General features: G+C 38.5%; 1 protein-coding gene across 1 annotated transcript; it reads left to right on the top strand.

The window, feature by feature from the left end:
- Positions 1 to 767: 767 nt before the first annotated feature.
- Positions 768 to 20,187, top strand: C5 (complement C5). Its single transcript, XM_041483931.1, has 41 exons — positions 768 to 832; positions 1,082 to 1,274; positions 1,979 to 2,141; positions 2,461 to 2,531; positions 3,189 to 3,280; positions 3,939 to 4,021; positions 4,170 to 4,260; positions 4,576 to 4,681; positions 5,322 to 5,448; positions 5,672 to 5,787; positions 6,002 to 6,202; positions 6,504 to 6,707; positions 7,126 to 7,335; positions 7,516 to 7,665; positions 8,056 to 8,185; positions 8,478 to 8,543; positions 8,650 to 8,850; positions 9,361 to 9,451; positions 9,802 to 9,878; positions 10,471 to 10,610; positions 10,839 to 11,060; positions 11,538 to 11,598; positions 12,102 to 12,191; positions 12,411 to 12,623; positions 12,744 to 12,819; positions 13,234 to 13,393; positions 13,851 to 13,946; positions 14,236 to 14,407; positions 14,857 to 15,062; positions 15,445 to 15,597; positions 15,800 to 15,862; positions 16,110 to 16,191; positions 16,794 to 16,845; positions 17,201 to 17,303; positions 17,394 to 17,468; positions 17,565 to 17,670; positions 17,872 to 17,958; positions 18,322 to 18,411; positions 18,747 to 18,830; positions 19,222 to 19,360; positions 19,615 to 20,187. The coding sequence occupies exons 1-41, from the start codon at positions 768 to 770 to the stop codon at positions 19,742 to 19,744; spliced, it is 5,037 nt and encodes a 1,678-aa protein (XP_041339865.1). The 3' UTR covers positions 19,745 to 20,187.
- The last annotated feature ends 299 nt before the right edge of the window (positions 20,188 to 20,486 follow it).

Here is a 20,486-nt window from a genome sequence, read left to right as displayed (position 1 = left end):
AGACGCTTTTCCCGTAAAGGTTGACCGCAATATTTGTTTAAACTTCAGCATTCTTGCACAACTTTATTTAACTTTACATAAACCCATTTGTTGAGGTGCTATCCCAGATACCAGGCCTGCAAAGGTTTTGGTATCAGTGGTTGTGGGAGGTTTTATGTAAATTTTTTCAATTTTTTTTGCAAAATACTGTTTAAAATGGTGCATATTGATAAATTGTGCCGTAATGTTTCCGTATTGCTGGTTTTATTTGTGATGGAAGTGGTCAGAAAGTTGGCATAATCTAGAATACAAATGGCTAAAAGAAATTTATAAGGGAAAAATTATTTCAAAACAAAAAAAAAATAATGTTGGTCCAAACACATTGTTTGATATAACTCAAATGCTTTTTTGCTTCAGACACAAATTCGAATTCACTTTAATTTAATTTTTTAATTTTTTTTTTTACTAAGGACAAACTGAATCTATCTTTTTGTTTGTTGGTTTTTTTCCTGCATCTGAAAATTATTTTATTATGCAGTTGTCAGAAGGAAAGTGAGGACTGACACAGGATTGCTATGGACATATTAAAAGTTTAAATCCTAAATTCAAAAATTACTAGATTTAGCAGTTCTGTTTCCTCAGGAAGGGGCAATAATGTTTTAGTAAAGAGTGATCTGCCATTAATTATTAACTGTGAGTGAAATGTGTTGGCATTTCTGCTCACCCACAGCAGAGGTTGTTTAACCCACCCTCATTAACTTCCATGGTTTGCTCTTGTCCCAGACACAATGGCTATTTTAATATATTTTATTGTTTTGCTATTTTCTGGAACGACTTTTAGCCAAGAGAAAACGTAAGTAAAAGCAAATACGGAATTTACTGGAAATGTTCTTTGATTATTGTCCTCTCTTTTGGGTAAATAAATCCAGAATTTAACTAGAGCCAATACAAAGGGCACTATCCAAATAGGATTTTAATCAGGATTTAATCACCTGATTATCCTGTTTGCTTTAACACCGTGCATGTAACTGAATTCCAAAAGGAAACAAGAAATCTGAAAGATTAGAAAGAAAGCTGTTATTGTTTTATATTCCGTGTACAGATATGTCCTTACAGCACCAAAGATCTTCCGAGCTGGGGCCTCTGAGAAGATTGTGGTTCAAGCTTTTGGTTACGAGGAGGAATTTCCAGTCAGTATTGCCCTGAAAAGCTTCCCAGATAAGCTCCTTGTGTATTCCTCTGCTCGGATTTCCTTAACCCCAGCCAACAAATTCCAAGATGCTGTAACTTTAACAGTAAGGAATTCAGACCTTTCTTACACTCTTTTTATTATCATATTTAGTCTTAAAAAAAAAAAAAAAAAGAAGTTTCAATGAGTTTTTAGTTGTTTAAACTGGGGAGGGAAGGCTAATGCCCCAAGTTTTGGTCTTAAAAAAAAAAAAAAAAAAAAAAAAAAAGACGTTTCAATGAGTTTTCAGTTGTTTAAACTGGGGAGGGAAGGCAAATGCCCCAAGTTTTGGTCTGAAATTAAAATTACGCTGAATAAAATCAGTGTAACAACACTGAGGTTAAACACAGAATCAAACTGTTTTAGAAACATTACCATGCTTGCATAACTTTAAAAATAGAGAGAATCAAATCAAAGTACCAACCACAGCAGCAGCTTTGTTGTGGCCAGGATTCATCATGTGCATAAATGGAAATGTGACAATTTCTACTGTTGTAACCTCATTACTGGGCTTTGAACTTTGCTGGTTTAGTTCTGGGCATAAATAAAATCCAAATTTTAGAATATCCATAGCTTAACACTCCAAACCATCCTCCTACCATGTAAGCAAGAATAAATCCTTGTGAGTGTTGATATTTTTATTTAATGATACTCAACCACAGGGTGGTAATTGCTTTTCAGATACTTTTTGCATCAATAAATGCTGTAGGAAAAAAAATACATGAAAAATATTTTAATAATCTTTAAAAATCTTTATTTCTTCTCCCCCAGGTTCAACCAGCAGATTTACCAAGGACAGATACTTCAGACAAGTATTTGTATTTGGAAGCTGTTTCTCCACATTTTACAAGATTTAAAAAAATTCCTGTTTCCTATGAGAATGGGTTTCTTTTTATTCATACAGACAAACCAGTTTATACTCCTGATCAGTCAGGTAAATAATGCTTATTTCTCCTGGCTGGTATTTAATTTTAAAAGTCTGCTGACTCTGCCAAGAAATTAGGATTTAATTGTTCTTTAAGGTTTTGCTTGTGTTGCTTTGCCATCAGCTGATATTCAATTTTTTTATCAGCAGAACAATATTTTGAATTATTTGACATATTGTAAAAGCTAATCACTTCTCCCTCCCCTCCTCACCCTAAATGACTAATTTGTGGCACAAAGAGTGAAAGATATTCCTGGGAGTTTGTTAAAAATATCAGTAAATTGGTTGGTTGTTTTGATTTTGAGATTTATTGCTGTAATTCTTACAGTGAAAGTCAGAGTTTACTCTCTGAATGCAGAACTGCAGCCAGCTAGGAGGGAGACTGTCCTGACTTTTGTGGTGAGTTGTAATTGAATTTAATAAGAATATTTTGTAGCTCTAATAGCAAATAAAGGTAGGTAGGTGGGAAATCAGTATTGCAGTCAATGTTTAATAAAACTCTTAGATGTTTTTGCAGTAGCCAGACATCTTTTAAAAGATTTAAAATTGACTTTGGTAGACAGTCAATGTTTAATAAAACTCTTAGATGTTTTTGCAGGTAGCCAGACATCTTTTAAAACTGACTTTGGTAGATTGGATAGAGGTTTTCAAGTCCCAGATCTGAAGGTGATCCAGAATAGAAAAAAAAAATATCTTTAATGTCTGAGAAAAGGATTTTTGAGGGGACTTTAATAATATATGGGTTTTATACTGTTTGTTTCATTTAAGATATAAAAATAATCAGTAGCTACCATATCTTTTAGCCTTTAACAATTGACTTGTTATTACAGTAATTTTTTTTAGCTATTTTAAACATGGCTTTCACTTGGTGGAACTAAAGTATTTTTTCAAAATTTCAGTCTGAGTTTTTCTACAAATATTTGCGTTTTTATGCTTTGAAGCTCTTAAGGAAAATATGTTATGGCCAGGTTGCCTCTGAAATCCCCTCTGAAGGAGGAAGATTCCCCTTTTGACAACATTCTGTAACTGCTCATTCTGTCCTCTTATCATTTCAAGGATCCTGAAGGAGTAGAAGTGGATATTCTGGAAGAAAAAGATTTTACTGGAATACTTTCTTTTCCTGACTTCAAGATTCCTCCTAATCCTAAGTAGATTTATTTAATGTTTTTTTGGTGAATTATTAACATTATAATGCCTTTTTGTAGTGGCTGTTATAGAGTGGTTTTGCATGGTGGGCATGACTTGAAACTTGGAGATTTCTAGCATTTCACACAGGGTGGAATCATGATATAAATAGGGACCTTATGGCAGAGTATTCTCCTTAAAGAGCAGAGACTGGCAGGTTTTTCATGCTCAATTAAAAAAGAACATTAATGACAATTAAAGCTTTCCACTGTAGAGACATAAACAGTGACAAAGACGTGGGGATTTCATATTTCCTATTTCATCATGTGTTTCATACAAATGAAACACATTTTCCCAGGAACAGCAGCATTTCCCAGAAACAGCAGCATTTAAAAAAAAATCTCTTCAGTTCTCCTTTTTGTCTTGAGAGGGTGCTGAAGCATTGCTGAGAGGGCAGAAGGATGATAGCAGGGGCTTGAGAAACTGGTTTACAACTGATTTCAGTGCTTTGAAGTAATAATTAATTAATCAAATAATTAATGATGTATCAAAGAGAATCTGCTCAAAGCAGGCCTTGAACCCTGCAAAAATCTGCTGCAGAATTTTCCTCTCTAAGAAATTATTACCATTGTTATAATTCATTTCCATCTTAAAAACTGTTTGATTGTTGGTATTTCATAGATATGGAATTTGGGAGATTAAAGCCAAGTACAAGCAGGATTTTGTGACCTCAGCTGTGGCAAAATTTGAAGTTAAGGAATATGGTAAGGTGTGCCCATGCTGTGAACCTGCATTTTTAGTGTTTTCAAGAGCTCAAACCCCTTGACATGGTCATGATTCTTCAGTGGCTCAGCACCTGTGGCTCCATGGATAAAACACCCCCAAGTGACCTTTTTTCCACTCAATTTGCAGCAATGCCAAGCTTTTCCATCACCATCGAGCCAGAGAGTAACTTCATTAGTTCTGATAAATTTGAGAACTTCAGGATTGTTGTGAAAGCTAGGTGAGAAAATCTGCCTTGGAATCCTGAATATTTTGTGTCTCCTCTTCTTTTACCCAAGGAATGATTCTCTGAGCCCAGACTTTTCCTCTTTGCTTTCCTCAAGAAGCTCTTTCATCAAAATAATTTCTGCTGTGTAAGAAATCTAAGTGACTCTTCTTAAAATTCCCTCAAAGTGATTATTTTTCAACAGAAGTGTTTAAAATACAGACATTTGTTTTCCATCTCTTGCCTAGGCAATTTCTCTTCTTCAAAAACAAATGCTTTGTTGCAGCCATTAAAGTAATCTTAAAAGCATTTATATTGTTTTATTCTCAGCTATTTTTCCAACAAAAAGCTTCCCAGTGCTGATGTTTTTCTTCGTTTTGGAATAATTGAAGAAAGTGAGAAAAGAATGATGCCTCAGGCAATGCATGTAACGAGGGTAAGAAGCAGCAAATCAAATTTGGGTAGAATTCACATGCATAACTCAGGACTGATCCAATCCCACTGAAGTTTTTCCATTAAATTTGGTGAGAATGGGCCTCAAGTTGTAATTTGCATCCACAGCTCCCCAGTGTGGACTTTTCCTGTGTAAGGCTGTCATCAGGGGCACAGAAATGCACTTGGAAATGAAATTCAGAGGCAGCATCTGAGACAATGGCATTTCAATCTGCTGTAATTACTCTCTTGGCCAAACTGTGTGATTAAAATTTATATGAAATAACTTCAGTGCTATCTATTACAGAATAACTGAAATCAAATGGAGACAAGCAGATCAAAATGACAATGATTTATTCTGGGGAGTCTGTTCTATGCTAATTGTCCCCTTCCCTCATTTAGTGGAGATATCTCTGTGTTATCCCCACTTCTTGCTGAGCCTGCACACAAACTTTGCAATATGTGCCATTCCTTGATTAATTTAAAATCATTTTAGGGAATAAAGAATTCTTTATTTAAACATCTCCACCCTTTGATTTCCTCTGAAAATAGACAGTGAACAGAAACACACTGAATCTACATATGATCTTTGTATTATTTCTCAATTATTGACTATAAAGTGATGATTTCTGTTTCATTTTCAGATTGAAAATGGAGTTGCTAAAATCAATTTTAACAGTAAGAGAGCAGCAAGTTCTATAGGCTTTGACAGTCTGGAAGCATTGGATGGCTCATATTTATATATTGTGGCATCAGTGTTGGAGTCTATGGGTAGGTTGCTCTTTAACTGAAATTTTTCTTAACACTTCTGCAAATGTAAACAGAACTAGAAAAGAAAATTGTAAGGCTGACTTTCCTAATATCAGACTTTCTTTAATACTCAGTTCTTCTTCAAAAAACTTGTAAGGCAGAACAGCCCATCCTCACTGTAGAAATAGCTAGGGATTCAACTTATTTTTGGCTATTTGTTCCATGGCGTGCTGTGTTTTGTCAGGTGGCCTCAGTGGAGAGGTGGAGTTCACTGGAGTCAGGTTTGCTGTCTCTCCTTACAAGCTGAGTTTGATTGCCACTCCTCTCTTTGTGAAGCCTGGACTCCCCTTCTTCATTAAGGTCAGTTCCCAGGAGCAGGGGGCTTGCACATTGAACATAAACCCCATCATGCACAAACCTTGTCATTTTCTCTCTGTATCACTCTGTGTCTGATAAACACACTTTCATTTCCATTGACTTGTACACATTTTTTGACTCCCTGTTGTAGAAGCAGCTGAGCAGCTTGGAAGACTCTTCCTGAAAAATGTCACCCTTTCTTTGTCCTGATGAACAGGTGCAGGTGAAAGACACCATGGATGACTTTGTTGGGAATGTCCCTGTAACTGTCACTGCCAAATCCTTAAGTGAGGAAATGACTGAGACTCAGTTGATATCAGAGGGTTCAGAATCTGGGAGAAGGAAAACAAGCACCAGTGATGGAACTGCTTTGTTTGTTGTTAATATCCCACCAAATAGCAAAATGTTGGAGTTTCAAGTGAGTTAAATTGTTCCATTAAATTATTTTTTCAAGGGTGCAATTATTTCATTGAGGGTAAGGTCTTGGGCTGGCTTCTTTTTTATTTATCCCTCTGAACAACATATTGCAGTATGATTTTAGTATTGTCATTGCTTGTTTGCTTAGGTATAATTCTGTACTCAGACTATTCAGATATTTCATCATCTTTCTTAATCCCTCTGAACAACATATTGCAGTATGATTTTAGTATTGTCATTGCTTGTTTGCTTAGGTATTAATTCTGTACTCAGACTATTCAGACATTTCATTATCTTTTCAGGTGAAAACTGCAGATCCACATCTTTCAGATGAAAACCAAGCAAGTAAAAGCTATGAAGCAAAAGCTTATTCATCCCTGAGTCAAAGTTATCTCTATATTGACTGGGCTTCAAACCACAAAACTCTGGAAGTGGGGGATGTAATAAATATTAATGTATATCCACAAAGTCACTACATTGATAAAATACATCACTACAGCTATTTGGTGAGTAGCAGATGTTTCTGCATAAAATATTGAATTGTAATTTAATATGGATGGTCGTGGATGAAAAACCTCAGCAATCAAGAACTATCCTCAGCAGAGAATATGTGCAGCTCAGGCAACTGCTTCCTTTCAGATACAATCTGTCACCATTATAGGAAGAAAAATAACAGTCTCATGTTTGAATTTTATATTTATATGGTCTGTTTTTTAAAAAATTCTTATCTGACATTGACTGGGATTGAGGACAAGTAGTGTTGGTCTCAAGACCTATTTCAGAAGGTGAAAGTAGATGAAGGAAAAGTGCAGAGACAACACTTCTTTTTAGTGGAAGATATAAATTCAAATAATTATTACATGTGAAAAATAGACTGAATATAAAATTTTACTTTTTTATTCTCCATCATTTTTTTAACTATAGATCACATCAAAAGGGAAGACAGTGAGCTTTGGAACTCAGGAGAGAATTAAGGATTTGGAATATAATCATCTAACTTTACAGATAACCCAAGAGATGGTTCCTTCAGCACGTCTCATTGTTTACTACATAGTCATGGGAGAAGGAGCTGCAGAGTTAGTGGCTGATTCTGTTTGGCTGAATGTGGAACAGAAATGTGGGAATAGCCTTGATGTGAGTAGCAAAATAGGCACTGAAATTTTTGGGTGTGCATTTGTTTTATTGACAGATTTTATCTTGGACTTACACAAGTTCTTTAACACTAAAATTATTATAGTAAGTGTCTGCCATCAGCTGGATTGATTTCAGAACAATGTGCTTCCAAAATAATCAATCTTTGTTTTCAATTTATAGATTAAGCTGCAGTCAAGCAAAGAGACACTGAAGCCAGCAGAGGTTGTATCACTCACCATGAAAACCCAGTCCAGTTCCTTTGTTGCTTTGTCATCTATTGACAAGGCAATATATGGAGTCACAGGAAGAAGGAAGAAGGTGATGGAAAAGGTGAGGTAGCAGCCAAAAAAGAAAATCAAGTTGCTCTTTGTTTCATTTCACATTCAATAACTGATATGTGTCATGCACTCAGCCAGCCTGAAAATGGGCAGAAGAGCAATTCAAGGCAGAGTAACAGTTGTTTGTTTAAATCTATAATTAAAAATTTTAAAAAGAACTAGTTTACAATCTTTTCAGTTCCAGTAGATGTAAATTGTGGTTTCAAAGGCAGATCTGAACTCTCTCATCAGAACTCCACAGACCTGGCCAAAACCAGTTTGCAGTGGAGAGCTCCTTGCTGGAGGAGCCATGGAGACTGTGATCTGCTTTGTTTCACAAAGAGCCCTTCCAGGCTGTGTTCTGAAGGCATCCTGGTAGCGTGGCACGTGTGTTTCTCCTCAGATCATGCTGCAGCTGGAGAAGAGTGACCTTGGCTGTGGGGCTGGGGGAGGACAGAACAACATTGCTGTGTTCAGGATGGCCGGGCTCACCTTCCTCACTAATGCAAATGCTGATGACTCAGAGGAAGCAGGTACATCCCTGTGGTCCCCATGGAACTGTGCATTTTCTGAAATGTTCCACTGTCATTCTCAGTTATTATCTTGGAACTCAAGGGGATGCATATACTGATGATTTTTGAGGGGGGGAAAGCATCTTGTGGAGCAGTTACTGTAATCAAAATGAAAATGCTTCTTTGTAATTGAAACAGCAAACATAAAAAGTTTCATGCATTTGGAATGTGATCTTGTGGAGTTATTTTTAACAGTACAATGCTGTTACAAGAAAACTTCATGTTGTGTGTGCTTTTTTATTTTTCTGCACAGGTGAACCTTGCAATGAATTGCTAAGAACCAAACGGTCTGACTTCAAAGAAAAGATATTCAAAGAAGGTGTTAAAAATATTTCTATGTATATCATTATGGAAAAAAAAAATCACATCCATTTGGAAATAAAAACTTCATCTCAAGGAAGCAAATTGTTTTATTTTTATTTCAGTGTCCAAATACCGAGACCCAGAAGCCCGGAACTGCTGCATGGCTGGAGTAAAAGCTTATCCAGTCTCTGAGACCTGCAGGGAGAGAGCTCAGAGGATTCGGAGGAACCAGAAGTGCATTTCTGCATTCACAAATTGCTGTGAATTTGCCAACAAGCTGCGGCTGGAAGAGCCAAACAAGCTCCTGATATTGGCCAGAATGCGTGAGTATGAGAGCTCTGGGTGTCCTGCTCCAGCAGAACAGTGGGGTGGAGAGGTGATGGAACCCATTAACCCCTCCCTGGTACCTGTCAGGGTTCTTCCAGACAGAATTTGACCAGTCTCCCAGAGCTTTGTTTATATATCCCTGAGAGGGGTAGGAGAGCAGTTCTTTATTGTGTTGAGCTCTCTGTTCTGTTCACCCACGTTTAGAACAAGCAGAACACCAATCAGAGATTATTAAGAGTAAACTTGAATGCCAAATTTGAATCCTTTGCCCAGGCCCAAGACAGCCTGGGTAACACCTCAGGAAAGATCTGTGGGAGTGCCAAATTCCTTGTCTTCCATTATCTCCCTAAAATTGCTTGTTAACAAGGTGATCTGTCAGGATATTGGACAGGTATTCACATGTGTAAATGGATGAGGTGGGATGAACACAGATTTCTGACTGAAGGTATTTAGATACCTTTTGTTTTGTATCAGGGTTTTTTACTTGCTTTATTTACATTCTTCAGATTTTGAGGCTCTCTTGGAACTGGATGAGGCACAAGTTCGGAGCTACTTCCCTGAAAGCTGGTTATGGGAAGTTCACCAAGTTTCTCCAAGGTACTGCTTTTCTCAAATCAACTTTATAGAAAGGAAGTGATGAAACTGAGGTAAACTGGGTAACTTAGTTGTACCTGAGACATGTGCTGAAATGGAGTCTTATCAAAACAATCTATTCCTGCCATGTTCCTCTCCATGTGCTGTGTGGTGCCCAGATTGTTCCTTTCACTTTGGACCTTGCTAAGTACCAGCTTCTGTGAAATCTGCTAAAACCAAGTTTATTCAAACCAAAATCCAGAATTCCTGTTTTCTGGCTAAGAACTTCTCTCTTAGAGTGCTGCTGGTGAAGAGCTGTGCTGTTAACAGATGGTGATTGGTAATGCATAAATGTAAAAATACTTTTAACACAGGGCCAAGACTCTGTCTGTCACCTTGCCTGATTCACTGACCACCTGGGAAGTACAAGGTGTTGGCATTTCAGATAAAGGTAGGTATATATTCAGATAAAGGTAGCAACCCAGCTAGTTTGGAGCTGAAGAATCAGGAAGCTTTGTAGACCCTCTCAATGAGTTTGACACTCATGTTCTAAAATGTTCATTTTCTGGTTGATAGACAGGGAAAGAAAACAAAAATATGTATTTTAGGGAAGGTAAATCACTTCATGTCATGTTGTGAGTGTCAGTAGCTGGGAAAACAAAGCCTGTCTTGTGTGTGACAGTGGCTCATAGAGAGTAAGAAGAAGAAAAAATATTGAGTAACTCTTCCCTGGACAACTTTACATTGTCTTGCTACCTGGAGCTCAGGGACTTGAGATTTTCCAAGAGATTTGGTATTCCAAGCAGAGAATTTCTTTGGGAAGAAGAAACCCAAAGAACCTGGCATGTCAGCTGGGGTGTGAGGAGTGGTGAGAGCAGCTTGGATCAGGAAGCAAAAACCTGGGAGCTTCTAAAAAGCTTGGACTATTCAAAATACGTACTGAAAAATCATAAATCACCACTAAAGTATGTCAAGACCTTTTCAAACTTGTTTATCAGAAGGGTGGATGAGACACTCTGCTTTCATGTTTTTAATTCTCTCAGGTATTTGTGTTGCTGCACCTTTGGAAATCCAGGTTGTGAAGGATATCTTCCTGAGCATTTATGTTCCTTATTCCGTGGTACGAGGGGAGCAAATCGAGTTAAAAGGATCCGTTTATAACCATAAAGCCTCTGCAATTAAGGTAATTTGTGTTAATGAGTCCTGTGGAAGGACTGACATAATAAACTGAAAAAGCATTTTTCCTGGGAGTATCCAGGATAAAAAGATCTTTGGATGGGATTTCTTCAGTCCTTAAGCCAGAAACAGAGAAATAGCATTACAGTAACAGAATGCTCAGTACAGGATTTGATATTTCTCTGGTGTCATACCTGCCATGGAAATGAAACATTAAAATCTCTCCACCTTTCAGTTCTGTGTTCAAATAGCAGCTGGAAATGGAATCTGTACCTTTGGAGATTCTGGCAGTGCAGGGTCGAGGATGCAGAGCTGTAAAATGAAGAATCTGGATGCTGGTTCTTCCTCAGCGGTTACATTCCGGATCCTCCCGCTGGAACTGGGTCTTCACACTGTCAATTTTACATTGCTCACCCCCAGGAACAGTGAAATTGTAGTTAAAACTTTACGTGTCGTGGTAAGGAAAAAAATCTCCATGTTTTTTAGCATTTTTGAATTTCAGATTGGATTCAGTTGAGTCAATATAGAAATTTTGCTCTATTTTAATATCACACAATGTTCTTGAATTCACTGACGTGTGTGCAGTGGAAAAAGGAATGGCTGAGTATTTGAGTACACTCGTTTTTAAACCTTGATTATAAGAACTGAAAGATTACATGTATTAAAAAATAGATTAGAACTATAAGCAAAGGAGAGTACTTGATCCTAAGTTGTTTGGTTTGGATTTTCACTGAAACACGATTTTTTCCTTTCCTAAGGTTTAACCTTAATATTTTGTTAAAATTTCTCAAGAATTGTGTACAACAGTTAGGTCAAACTCAACTACAGAAAAAGAAGGCAAAAATACTGTGTGTTTAACCTGTTGTTTCAGCTGATATATTTGATTAAACAAAAACATTTCCATTTTCTGCCTCTTTCCTCATGATAATCCCAGCCAGAAGGCATTAAGAAAGAACTCCATGCAGGTTTCACTCTGGATCCACAGGGTGTTTATGGTAAGAAAATTGATGATGTGCCTTTGTGTTATTTTTTCCTGGTCTTGATTCTTGATAATCAAATTTTTCATAATGTGAAAAACTTGGAGTTTCTCCTTCCTGAGATATTGTAAATATGGCCTTTCCCAAGGATTTCCTGCTTGGCTTAAGGGAACTTGGATTAATTTCTTAGGGGAATCTTCAGATGTATCTTTTAGTGTGATATGATTGTAAGCTTTCCTCAGCTTTATTAGTGAGAACAGAATATGTTCTCATTTAACCAAAGAAGCCACAAAGTTAGGTCCAGATCAGATTTTTTGGTAACAAAAGAAAGATAAAGAGTTTTCACCTGCTCCTTTTTAAAGCTTGATGTTGATTGCCTGTGCATTTGGGAATATTTCTGGTTTTCAAGTTTTGGTTGCTGAATTCCCAGCTGTAACTTTCAATCTGTCAATTACAGCTCAATCATCTGTTGGTTTAGATTGTGCAGTATTTTATAGATAAACATACATCTTCAATTTCAGGTTCAATCAAGAGACGACAAGAATTTCGATACAAAGTCCCACTAAATCTGGTCCCTAAAACACAAATTGACAGAAGCGTCAGTGTAAAAGGTAAATAGAAACTTTTAGTGCACTGCATATGTACCTTTCCTCCTATTTTGTATTAAATTCATCTGATTTATTATTTTTCTTTTGAGAGAAGGCTTTGCATGTCCCCTTTAGTGTAGAAATTTAAACACTTCCCAAGGAATGGCTGCTCATGGATTCTGCCCTTGGATTCGCTTTCACGACCTGTTGTTTCAATCAGTTTTGGGGCTTTTCCTTGCACAGGACATCTTCTGGGTGAAGTGATTGCCACAGTGCTGAGCCCCAAGGGCCTGCAGATGCTGAGCAGCCTGCCCAGGGGCAGTGCAGAGGCCGAGCTGATGAGCATTGCCCCAGTGTTCTACGTGTTCCGCTACCTGGAGGAGTCGGATAATTGGCATTTACTGGGTCCAGAGACCCTGAGCTCCAGGACTCAGATGAGGAGGAAGATGAAAGAAGGTAGAAAAATCTGCTGCTTCTCTTGCTTCAGGGTTGTAGATGTCTTTTGCTGAGAGAGAAGGGTGATACATCTGCAAATATGATTCTCATAACTTTCCTTGTGCCTGATGTATCCCTCAGGAATTGTGAGCATCTCGTCCTTCAGGAATGCTGACTGCTCCTACAGCATGTGGAAGAATGGGCAGGCTAGCACATGGTGAGCTGAAAGGGGTTTGGGCTGGAAAAAGTCTTATTTCATATTTTCAGTAAGCAGCAGACAAGAGTGTGACGGTAGATTTAAGCAGTGCTTACAACTCTGAATAATACCTTTGGATTCCTTGCTTTCCCTTGCCAAACCTTTTCTTTGTGTCCACAATTCACACCACACCAACCAAGATGGCTTTGGGATGTAATGAGTTCTTACCCTGGAACATGGGAATTGATCCTGGTTTAAAATGATTTCAGTAGTTACTGCCTATTTGTTAAGTCAATTTAAAATTAACCTTCATTATTATCCCTTTGAACCATGGGAGTGTGTAGGATACAGAATCCTAAGCAGTGTAAATTTGTGTGTGCCCTCTGCAGTACCTGCCACTCTAAACGAGCAGGATCTCTTTGCTTCCCTTGGCAGGTTGACAGCTTTTGCTTTAAGGATTCTTGGACAAGTGAATCAATACATTGTTCTTGATCAAATGTCTATTTGTGATTCCCTTCTGTGGCTGATTGACAACTGTCAGATGTCAGATGGGTCATTCAATGAATTCTCAAACTACCAACCAGTGAAGCTGCAGGTATGAAACCCAAACCTTTTCTGTGCTTAGGCAGTAAAAGCTGAAGGCACCAGGAGATAAAGTGTTTCATGTTTTAGGCTGTATTTCATCAAAACACCCGTTCAAGAAAAATTTTTCTCTTTATTCCAAATTCATTTAAAGCCCAGCACAGTCTTGCAGACCTTTCTGTTTTCTCACAAAAAGTAGCTGCTTGCCACTTCTTAATATTCAGAAAAAGAATGTTTAGGTTCATTTCATAATCTAATAGTCCTGGCTTATTAATAACTTCATATGTCTTGTTTTCTTTTTTACAAATAAGCTATTACCTTCCAAAGAGTCAATGTATTTTTAGGTTTAACTAAACTGATAGTTTTTACAGGAATTTCTATTTGTTTCCACAACTTAACACTGAGAAGTTCTATTTATTTAAATGAATTTTTATTTATATTTCATTATTTTTAATATTTGGTTTTTGTAGGGTACATTACCTCGAGAAGCTAAAGAAAAATCTTTGTATCTCACAGCATTTTCTATTATTGGAATTGACAAGTCAATGAAAATATGTCCTACTCAGGTAAAGATTGTTTTTATTTCTGCCAGCGGGCATGTTCTGGGCTTCTCATTTCTTCCCTTTTCTTTAACTTTTTTTTTTTTTTAAAGTCAAGAGTTTTTTTCAGTTTGACAGATTTATTTGCTTTGTTAGTCTTTGTCTTTCAAAGCCAGCAAAAGAACAACAAAGAACTTCTGGATTCATTATAAGCTATTGTAGAAGACATTCTCTATCTGTGTAGTCCTGCCAGAGAAGCTGTGTTTCTTTAGGGTCAGTGTGATGGCTGTGAGCTGTAAGCTGTCCATATTTTCAGAAAATCCACGATGCCAGGAGCAGAGCAGGGCATTATTTGGTGCAGAATGTGCAGCTGGCCCAGAGCCCCTTCACGATGGCCATCACTGCCTACGCGCTGGCCCTGCTGGACCCCAACCACAGCGCGGCACGGGCCACCTTCTCTGCCCTGAAGAGAGAGGCCTTTGTCACAGGTACTGCTCCATCCCCAGAGCCCCAAAGAGGGGCTTTGTCACAGGTACTGCTCCATCCCCAGAGCCCTGCAGAGGGGCTTTGTCACAGGTACTGCTCCATCCCCAGTGCCCTGCAGAGGGGCTTTGTCACAGGTACTGCTCCATCCCCAGTGCCCTGCAGAGGGGCTTTGTCACAGGTACTGCTCCATCCCCAGTGCCCTGCAGAGGGGCTTTGTCACAGGTACTGCTCCATCCCCAGAGCCCCAAAGAGAGAGGCTTTGTCACAGGTACCACATCCGTACTCAGCCCTTTGCAAACATCAGGGTTTTAGTGTAGGAGAGGTGGGTTTCCATGCCTGATAGGTGCAGAGTGAGCTCCTGCCCATCTCCTGGCCCTGGGTGGGCAGTGCCTCACCTGGTGTAGCAGAGCTGATGCTGGGCTTGCACCTGAACCCTTTTCTCCTCCTGCAGGTGACCCCCCCATCTACAGGTTTTGGAAAGATGCTTTCAAAGCAGAAGACCAGCCAACGCCCAGCTCTGTCACTGCACAAATGGTTGAAACCACAGCCTATGCCTTGCTCACTGCTTTGCTAAGAGGGGATGGAAACTATGCCAAGCCCATCATCAAATGGCTCTCTGAAGAACAGAGATATGGGGGAGGATTTTATTCAACTCAGGTGTGCTTTTACATATTTTGTCCTCATTCTTCAAGTACCAAAATCTGAATCATGTTTTTCCATCCCTGGACATTCCAGGCCAGGCTGGATAGAGCTTGGAGCAACTGGTCTGTTGGGAGGTGACCCTGGAATGAGAGAGGCTTTAAGGTCCCTTCCAACCCAAACCATTCCATGACTCTGTGATATCAGCATTTGAAGGGGATAATTCAATTAAATGACCACACTGCCAACATCAGAGTCCTGTGAATGGGATTAGCATCACATGGCTCCATTGGCATGATATTCTTGGTCTCTAGGAAATCTGACTTCTTTTCATTAAAATAAACTGACATTTTATAAATAGAATCTCTGGAGTTAATTCTTTTTGACTGGTTTCTGACAGGACACTGTTAATGCCCTTGAGGCCCTGACTGAATATTCCCTTCTTGTCAAACGGCTGCGTTTGGACATGGATGTTAAAGTGTCCTACAAGAATGGTGGAGCCCTGAACTTATTTAAACTGACAGAAGACAATTTCGTGGGAAGAACTGTGACAGTGAGTGAATTATATTGCTTTAAAAAGGGAAACCAGAATTCTTAGCATCTTGGTAAATTTAATATATTTGAATATTAATTTAAATTTAATATTTCTGCAGAATCTGTTAGAAATGTAAGCAAGACAAGCAGATCAGCTGACCTGAATTGTTGCTAATCTTTATTATTAATGTGCATCTTTTTGTTCCTCACCAATTCTTTAGGCACCTTTGCAAGATGATCTGTATGTAAGCACTGGCAGCAGCACTGGCATAGCTACAGTAAATGTAAGTAATGCCACCAGGTTTTTTAGGTGGAATTTCTCTTTTCTTAATATGCTGTGCTTTTGTTCAAGAACTCCCCATTTCTTTCTATGCTGATAATTTATTGGCCCTGCTTTGCTGGTATTTTTATATTACCAATAAGCAAGACTTGTTTCTGTTCTTCCCAGTGTAAGTTTTTACAGTTTTATTCCAGTTTTGAGGATTCTTTAATGCTGCTTCTGTTTTGTCTGATTTATTTGTGTGTGTGCAGGTGAGGACAGTGTATAACACCATTGGTACTTCTGAAGACTCCTGTAACTTTGAACTGAAGATTGTTCCTAAGAAAGATGATGGTAAAGGGTTAATATAATTTTTAATGTTGCTACTCAGATCAGTGCAAGGGAGGGAGGGGGAAAAAATCCTGGGTTTTTTATGAGTAGTTTTTTTTAATTAAGAAATAAATAAATTCTGCCACTTTCTAAATGCAAAACTAGAAAAGAAATTGCTAAAAGCTTTTTTAGCCCTGTTTGAAATTACTGCCTTTTTGTGAATAGAATTAATATTTATTTCTGTTAGGTTCATTTTTAGTCATTTGTGGAAGACTTTTTACAGGTGGGGGAGTGAGAAGAAAGAAATAGGATGGGGAGTGGGAGAGGTTACAGTTCTACAAAGTACTGAGGGTTCTAGTCCAATTACAACAGGGCACAGAACCAAATTCTGAGTTCAAACAATACAAACACACATTAAACTGCATTAAACCTTAAAGCTGTCATTTCACCTGAATTACCTAGGAGGTAAATGCCATTTGTTTGTGGCTAGATAATGAATTCCTATAAAAACAGCCACCAAAACAATGTAAAGAATTACCTTCCAACTGTGAAAATGCTTTGTGAGAGTTTTGGGCTGCTGCTTTTGGACATTTCTGAAATTCTTTGTCTCCACTTGCCACAAACAGGTCGCATAAAAGGAGAGGGGGAACCCCTGGGGCGCCTGGAGGCTTGTGCAAAGTGAGTGAGTGAGGGGTTTTTATTGATAATTCCATCAGCTCTCCTGATCTTCTCTGTCTGTTTCTTCACTGTTGTGTACATGTGTGAACTGAATTAGAGCCAGGGGTCATGATCTCTGTGGGAAGGAGTGTTCAGGTTATATTTGGGCTCTCCTGGAACATAAGCATTAGAAGCTTCTTCATGAGTGGTATTGGCAGAAATCTGAATGGATTCATCTGGACCATTTTGCTTCATTGTGAGTTTTCTGGGGCCTAAATGTTGGCAGAATTTTCCTCAGGTTTTTCTGGGATCACATTCAAACAGGTCTGTTTAATTTCAGTTGTAATTAACTAATAGTGGCTCTAATCTAATTCAGGTACAGGCCCAGTGCCAGGGAGCCCCGGTCGGGCTCTGCTCATGCTGTCATGGACATAGGGCTGGTCAGTGGAGTGGAGGCCAATCCTGAGGATTTATCTACTGCAAGTATTCAAGAATGGTTTTTATCTTACTGGCTGTATATGACAGAGCTGTAATATTTACTGTTCTTCATCTGTTTCTGTGCCCTGCAGCTTGCCAGTGGAGTTGATCAGCTGATAGCAGATTATGAGATAAAAGATGGGCATGTTGTCCTGCAGATAGACTCTGTATGTTCCCCCTTCCCTGACTGTAAGCACTGCTTTTACTCTTTGGAATCATTTTGCCTCCTTTAGAGCTCCTTAATTCATGTGTCTCTCAAACAGGTGCCAGCTCACAAGTTCCTGTGTGTTGGCTTCAGGATCGGTGAGCTTTTCCGGGTTGGAATGCTGAACCCTGCCACCTTCACTGTGTATGAATATCATGCACCAGGTATGTGTTCCAGCTCTTCACATCCTTGTTTGCCTTTTAGCTCTGTATTCCTCCCAAAGAATTACATTTTCCTGTCTTTAACAGATTTGTTACTCCATTTTATTTGAAGCTCAGGTGACTTTTGCCTCACCAAGTTTCACTGTTGACGTCTTAGACTTTGATTTTCTACATGTATTTTTTATTTCTTTCTGCATCTTCTAGACAAAAGATGCACCATACTTTATAACCCCTATGGAAATGAAAAACTGGTGAGATTGTGTGAAGGGGATGAATGCAAATGCATGGAAGGTAAGCTTTATCTGAAGATGCTTTTTCATTTTACTTTGTGGGAAAATGCAGTGTAGTGCTTTGAACAAAGCCACGCTGAACATAAGAAAAAAAGTCCTCATAAGAACACAGCTGTTTTCCCTCCAAATTTTACATTAAAAAGAAATTTAAAGCTGTGTGCAGTGTGATCATGGAAGTCTGACTGGATTAAGTCTGGTGTTCGAGGGCGTTATTTTGTATTTTAAATATTCACTGTTCCAGCATGCAATCCCCTGCTTATGGTGTTGCTCATTAATTTTCCAATTCAGGATGATGGAAATGCATGTTTTCTGTGGGAACATGTGCTGGCATTCTCTTACCTCTGCCTTTCCCCTTCTCCTCTAGCTGAGTGTGGCAAAGTCCAGGAGAGACTCGGCCGGTCGGTGACTGCTGAGAGCAGGAGAGAGGCTGCCTGCCAGGGGGACACTGCTTATGGTAATGGGGCTCTCACTGCTCTTTCCCTGCTCTCAATTGCCTGTTTGCTCTGCTGCTGCTGCTGCACAACATCTTGTTCGAATTAGAGCTGTAGTGGTTAGAAATTCAGTGTGGCTGCCAGTGGCATAACATAGAGAAAGGTGAGTTCTACCCCCAGCTTCCCTCAGATTTGGTGTGGGAAGGACTTCCAGTGCTTTCTGCCCCTATAACCACTGCATTCCCAGAAATCAGGGTTGCAAAGGGACACAGAATTCTCCCTGTGAGCATCTCTAAGACACTCAGGATGCATGGTAGGAGCAAGGAATAACCAGGTTCTGCTTTGTGTCGTTCTGCAGTTTATAAGGTGAACATCTTATCTCGCAGTGAGGAGGGGTTTTTTGTGAAGTACTCTGCAAATCTTCTGGACCTCTATAAAAGGGGTGAGTTCCGTGTTTCTGCTCCTGGGAGAAAGGAGTTGGAATGCTCTTGGGCACTCACTGTCTTACCTGTTGTTCATAGGAACTGAAGCTGATGTTCACTCCTTTGTCCTCTGAGTTTAAGCATCCCATATTTCCTTAACATTACTATAATATAATTGTTTAATGTGCACAAGGCTTATTTACCATTCAGATTTAATTGAAAAATCTTTTACAAGTGACATGTTTTTTATAATTAAATTTCCCTGTTATAGAACAGTGGCAAAGAGATCCCCTGGCTGTGCAGTACTGTAGAATATTTTAGTGTTTTCTATCTAATATTTGAATTACTGGCAATTCTTTCTGTGTAATTGTCCCATTCTTGATTGTTTTTTGGTTCTTTTTTTTACTTCAGGGCAGGCTTTTGCTCAAAAAAATAGTGAAATAACCTTTGTTAAAAAGAAGACTTGCACAGAAGTTGAATTGAACCCAGGAGAGCAGTATTTGATCATGGGAAAAGAAGCCTTAAAGATAAGCATTGGTTACAGCTTCAAGTAAGTCATTTACCACCAGGATGTGCTGAGATTTAATATTAAAGTGTTTGTATGTAATAATTCTTGTGAGGCACAGAACTGATTTAATTTTGAAAGTATTCAACCAGCAGTCACACAGTGTGGTATCAGATGTGCTCACTCAAAGCAGGATTGTGAACACAGAGCCAGCATTTCCATATTGTAATATTTTTTCTGCTTGACATTTTCCTTCCCAAATTTTAGCAGAAAATGATAATTTTCTGTTGTCTTCTTAGATTCCAGTATCCTTTGGACTCCAGCACTTGGATTGAGTGGTGGCCTTCAAATACAGCCTGTACATCCTGTCAGGAGTTTCTGAACACAATGGATGATTTTGCTGAAGATCTCCTCATCAGTGGCTGTTAATTCACTTGGACAGTTTTTAAATCAAAAATCCAGATCAAATCCCATTGAAAAGAAGAAAAATCCTCACCTCATATTTATTAATTCTTTTTGACTGAACACTCATTAATGGTTATCATGAAAAATTATTTGGCATGTATTTTATAGCAGTGTTATTACAGAAGAGTAATGCTCAAATATGATTTTTAAGCTTGGATGAGAGAATAACACAGAACAGTGCAAAGCCATTTGAAGTCAAAAGAATTGGACTGACTGGAAAAACAAAGATGAAAAGCACTGTCTTGTCATTAAACTCAAGTCTTATCAGAACATAAATATATGCAGCCACTTTGTAAGCTCTCTGTGAAAGAAACTTCATTCCTTAGCTTTTCCTTTTGTACTCTTTTTTTGAATTCCTGCATTTCCATTCCTGACAGTAACTGATGCTGATTTTATGCTCTGCTTTCTTGTTTAAAAAAAAAAAAAATCTTCAGTTATATGTGTGCCTTTATTATTTCTGCTTTAAGACACAGTCAACTGAATCAACATCTGTAACTTAGGTGGATTAAAACAAATGTTACTTTGCATTTGATGACTGAATTTGACAGTTAAAAATCTTGCCTTGCCTCCAGGAAAGTGGCAGATGAAAGGCCAATTTTCCTGCTCACAGCTCCTGGCACAATTCACCTTGGTTCCCAGTAAAACTGAGAAGAGAATTTGATACAAAGTACAGTTGCACACATTTTTATTTGTATTGAGGAGTTGC

Source organism: Pyrgilauda ruficollis, unplaced genomic scaffold (genome assembly GCF_017590135.1).
Source record: "Pyrgilauda ruficollis isolate IOZ18807 unplaced genomic scaffold, ASM1759013v1 scaffold62, whole genome shotgun sequence".
In the NCBI taxonomy this organism is placed as follows: Eukaryota; Metazoa; Chordata; class Aves; order Passeriformes; family Passeridae; genus Pyrgilauda; species Pyrgilauda ruficollis.
This window is presented reverse-complemented; position numbering and strand designations above follow the sequence as displayed.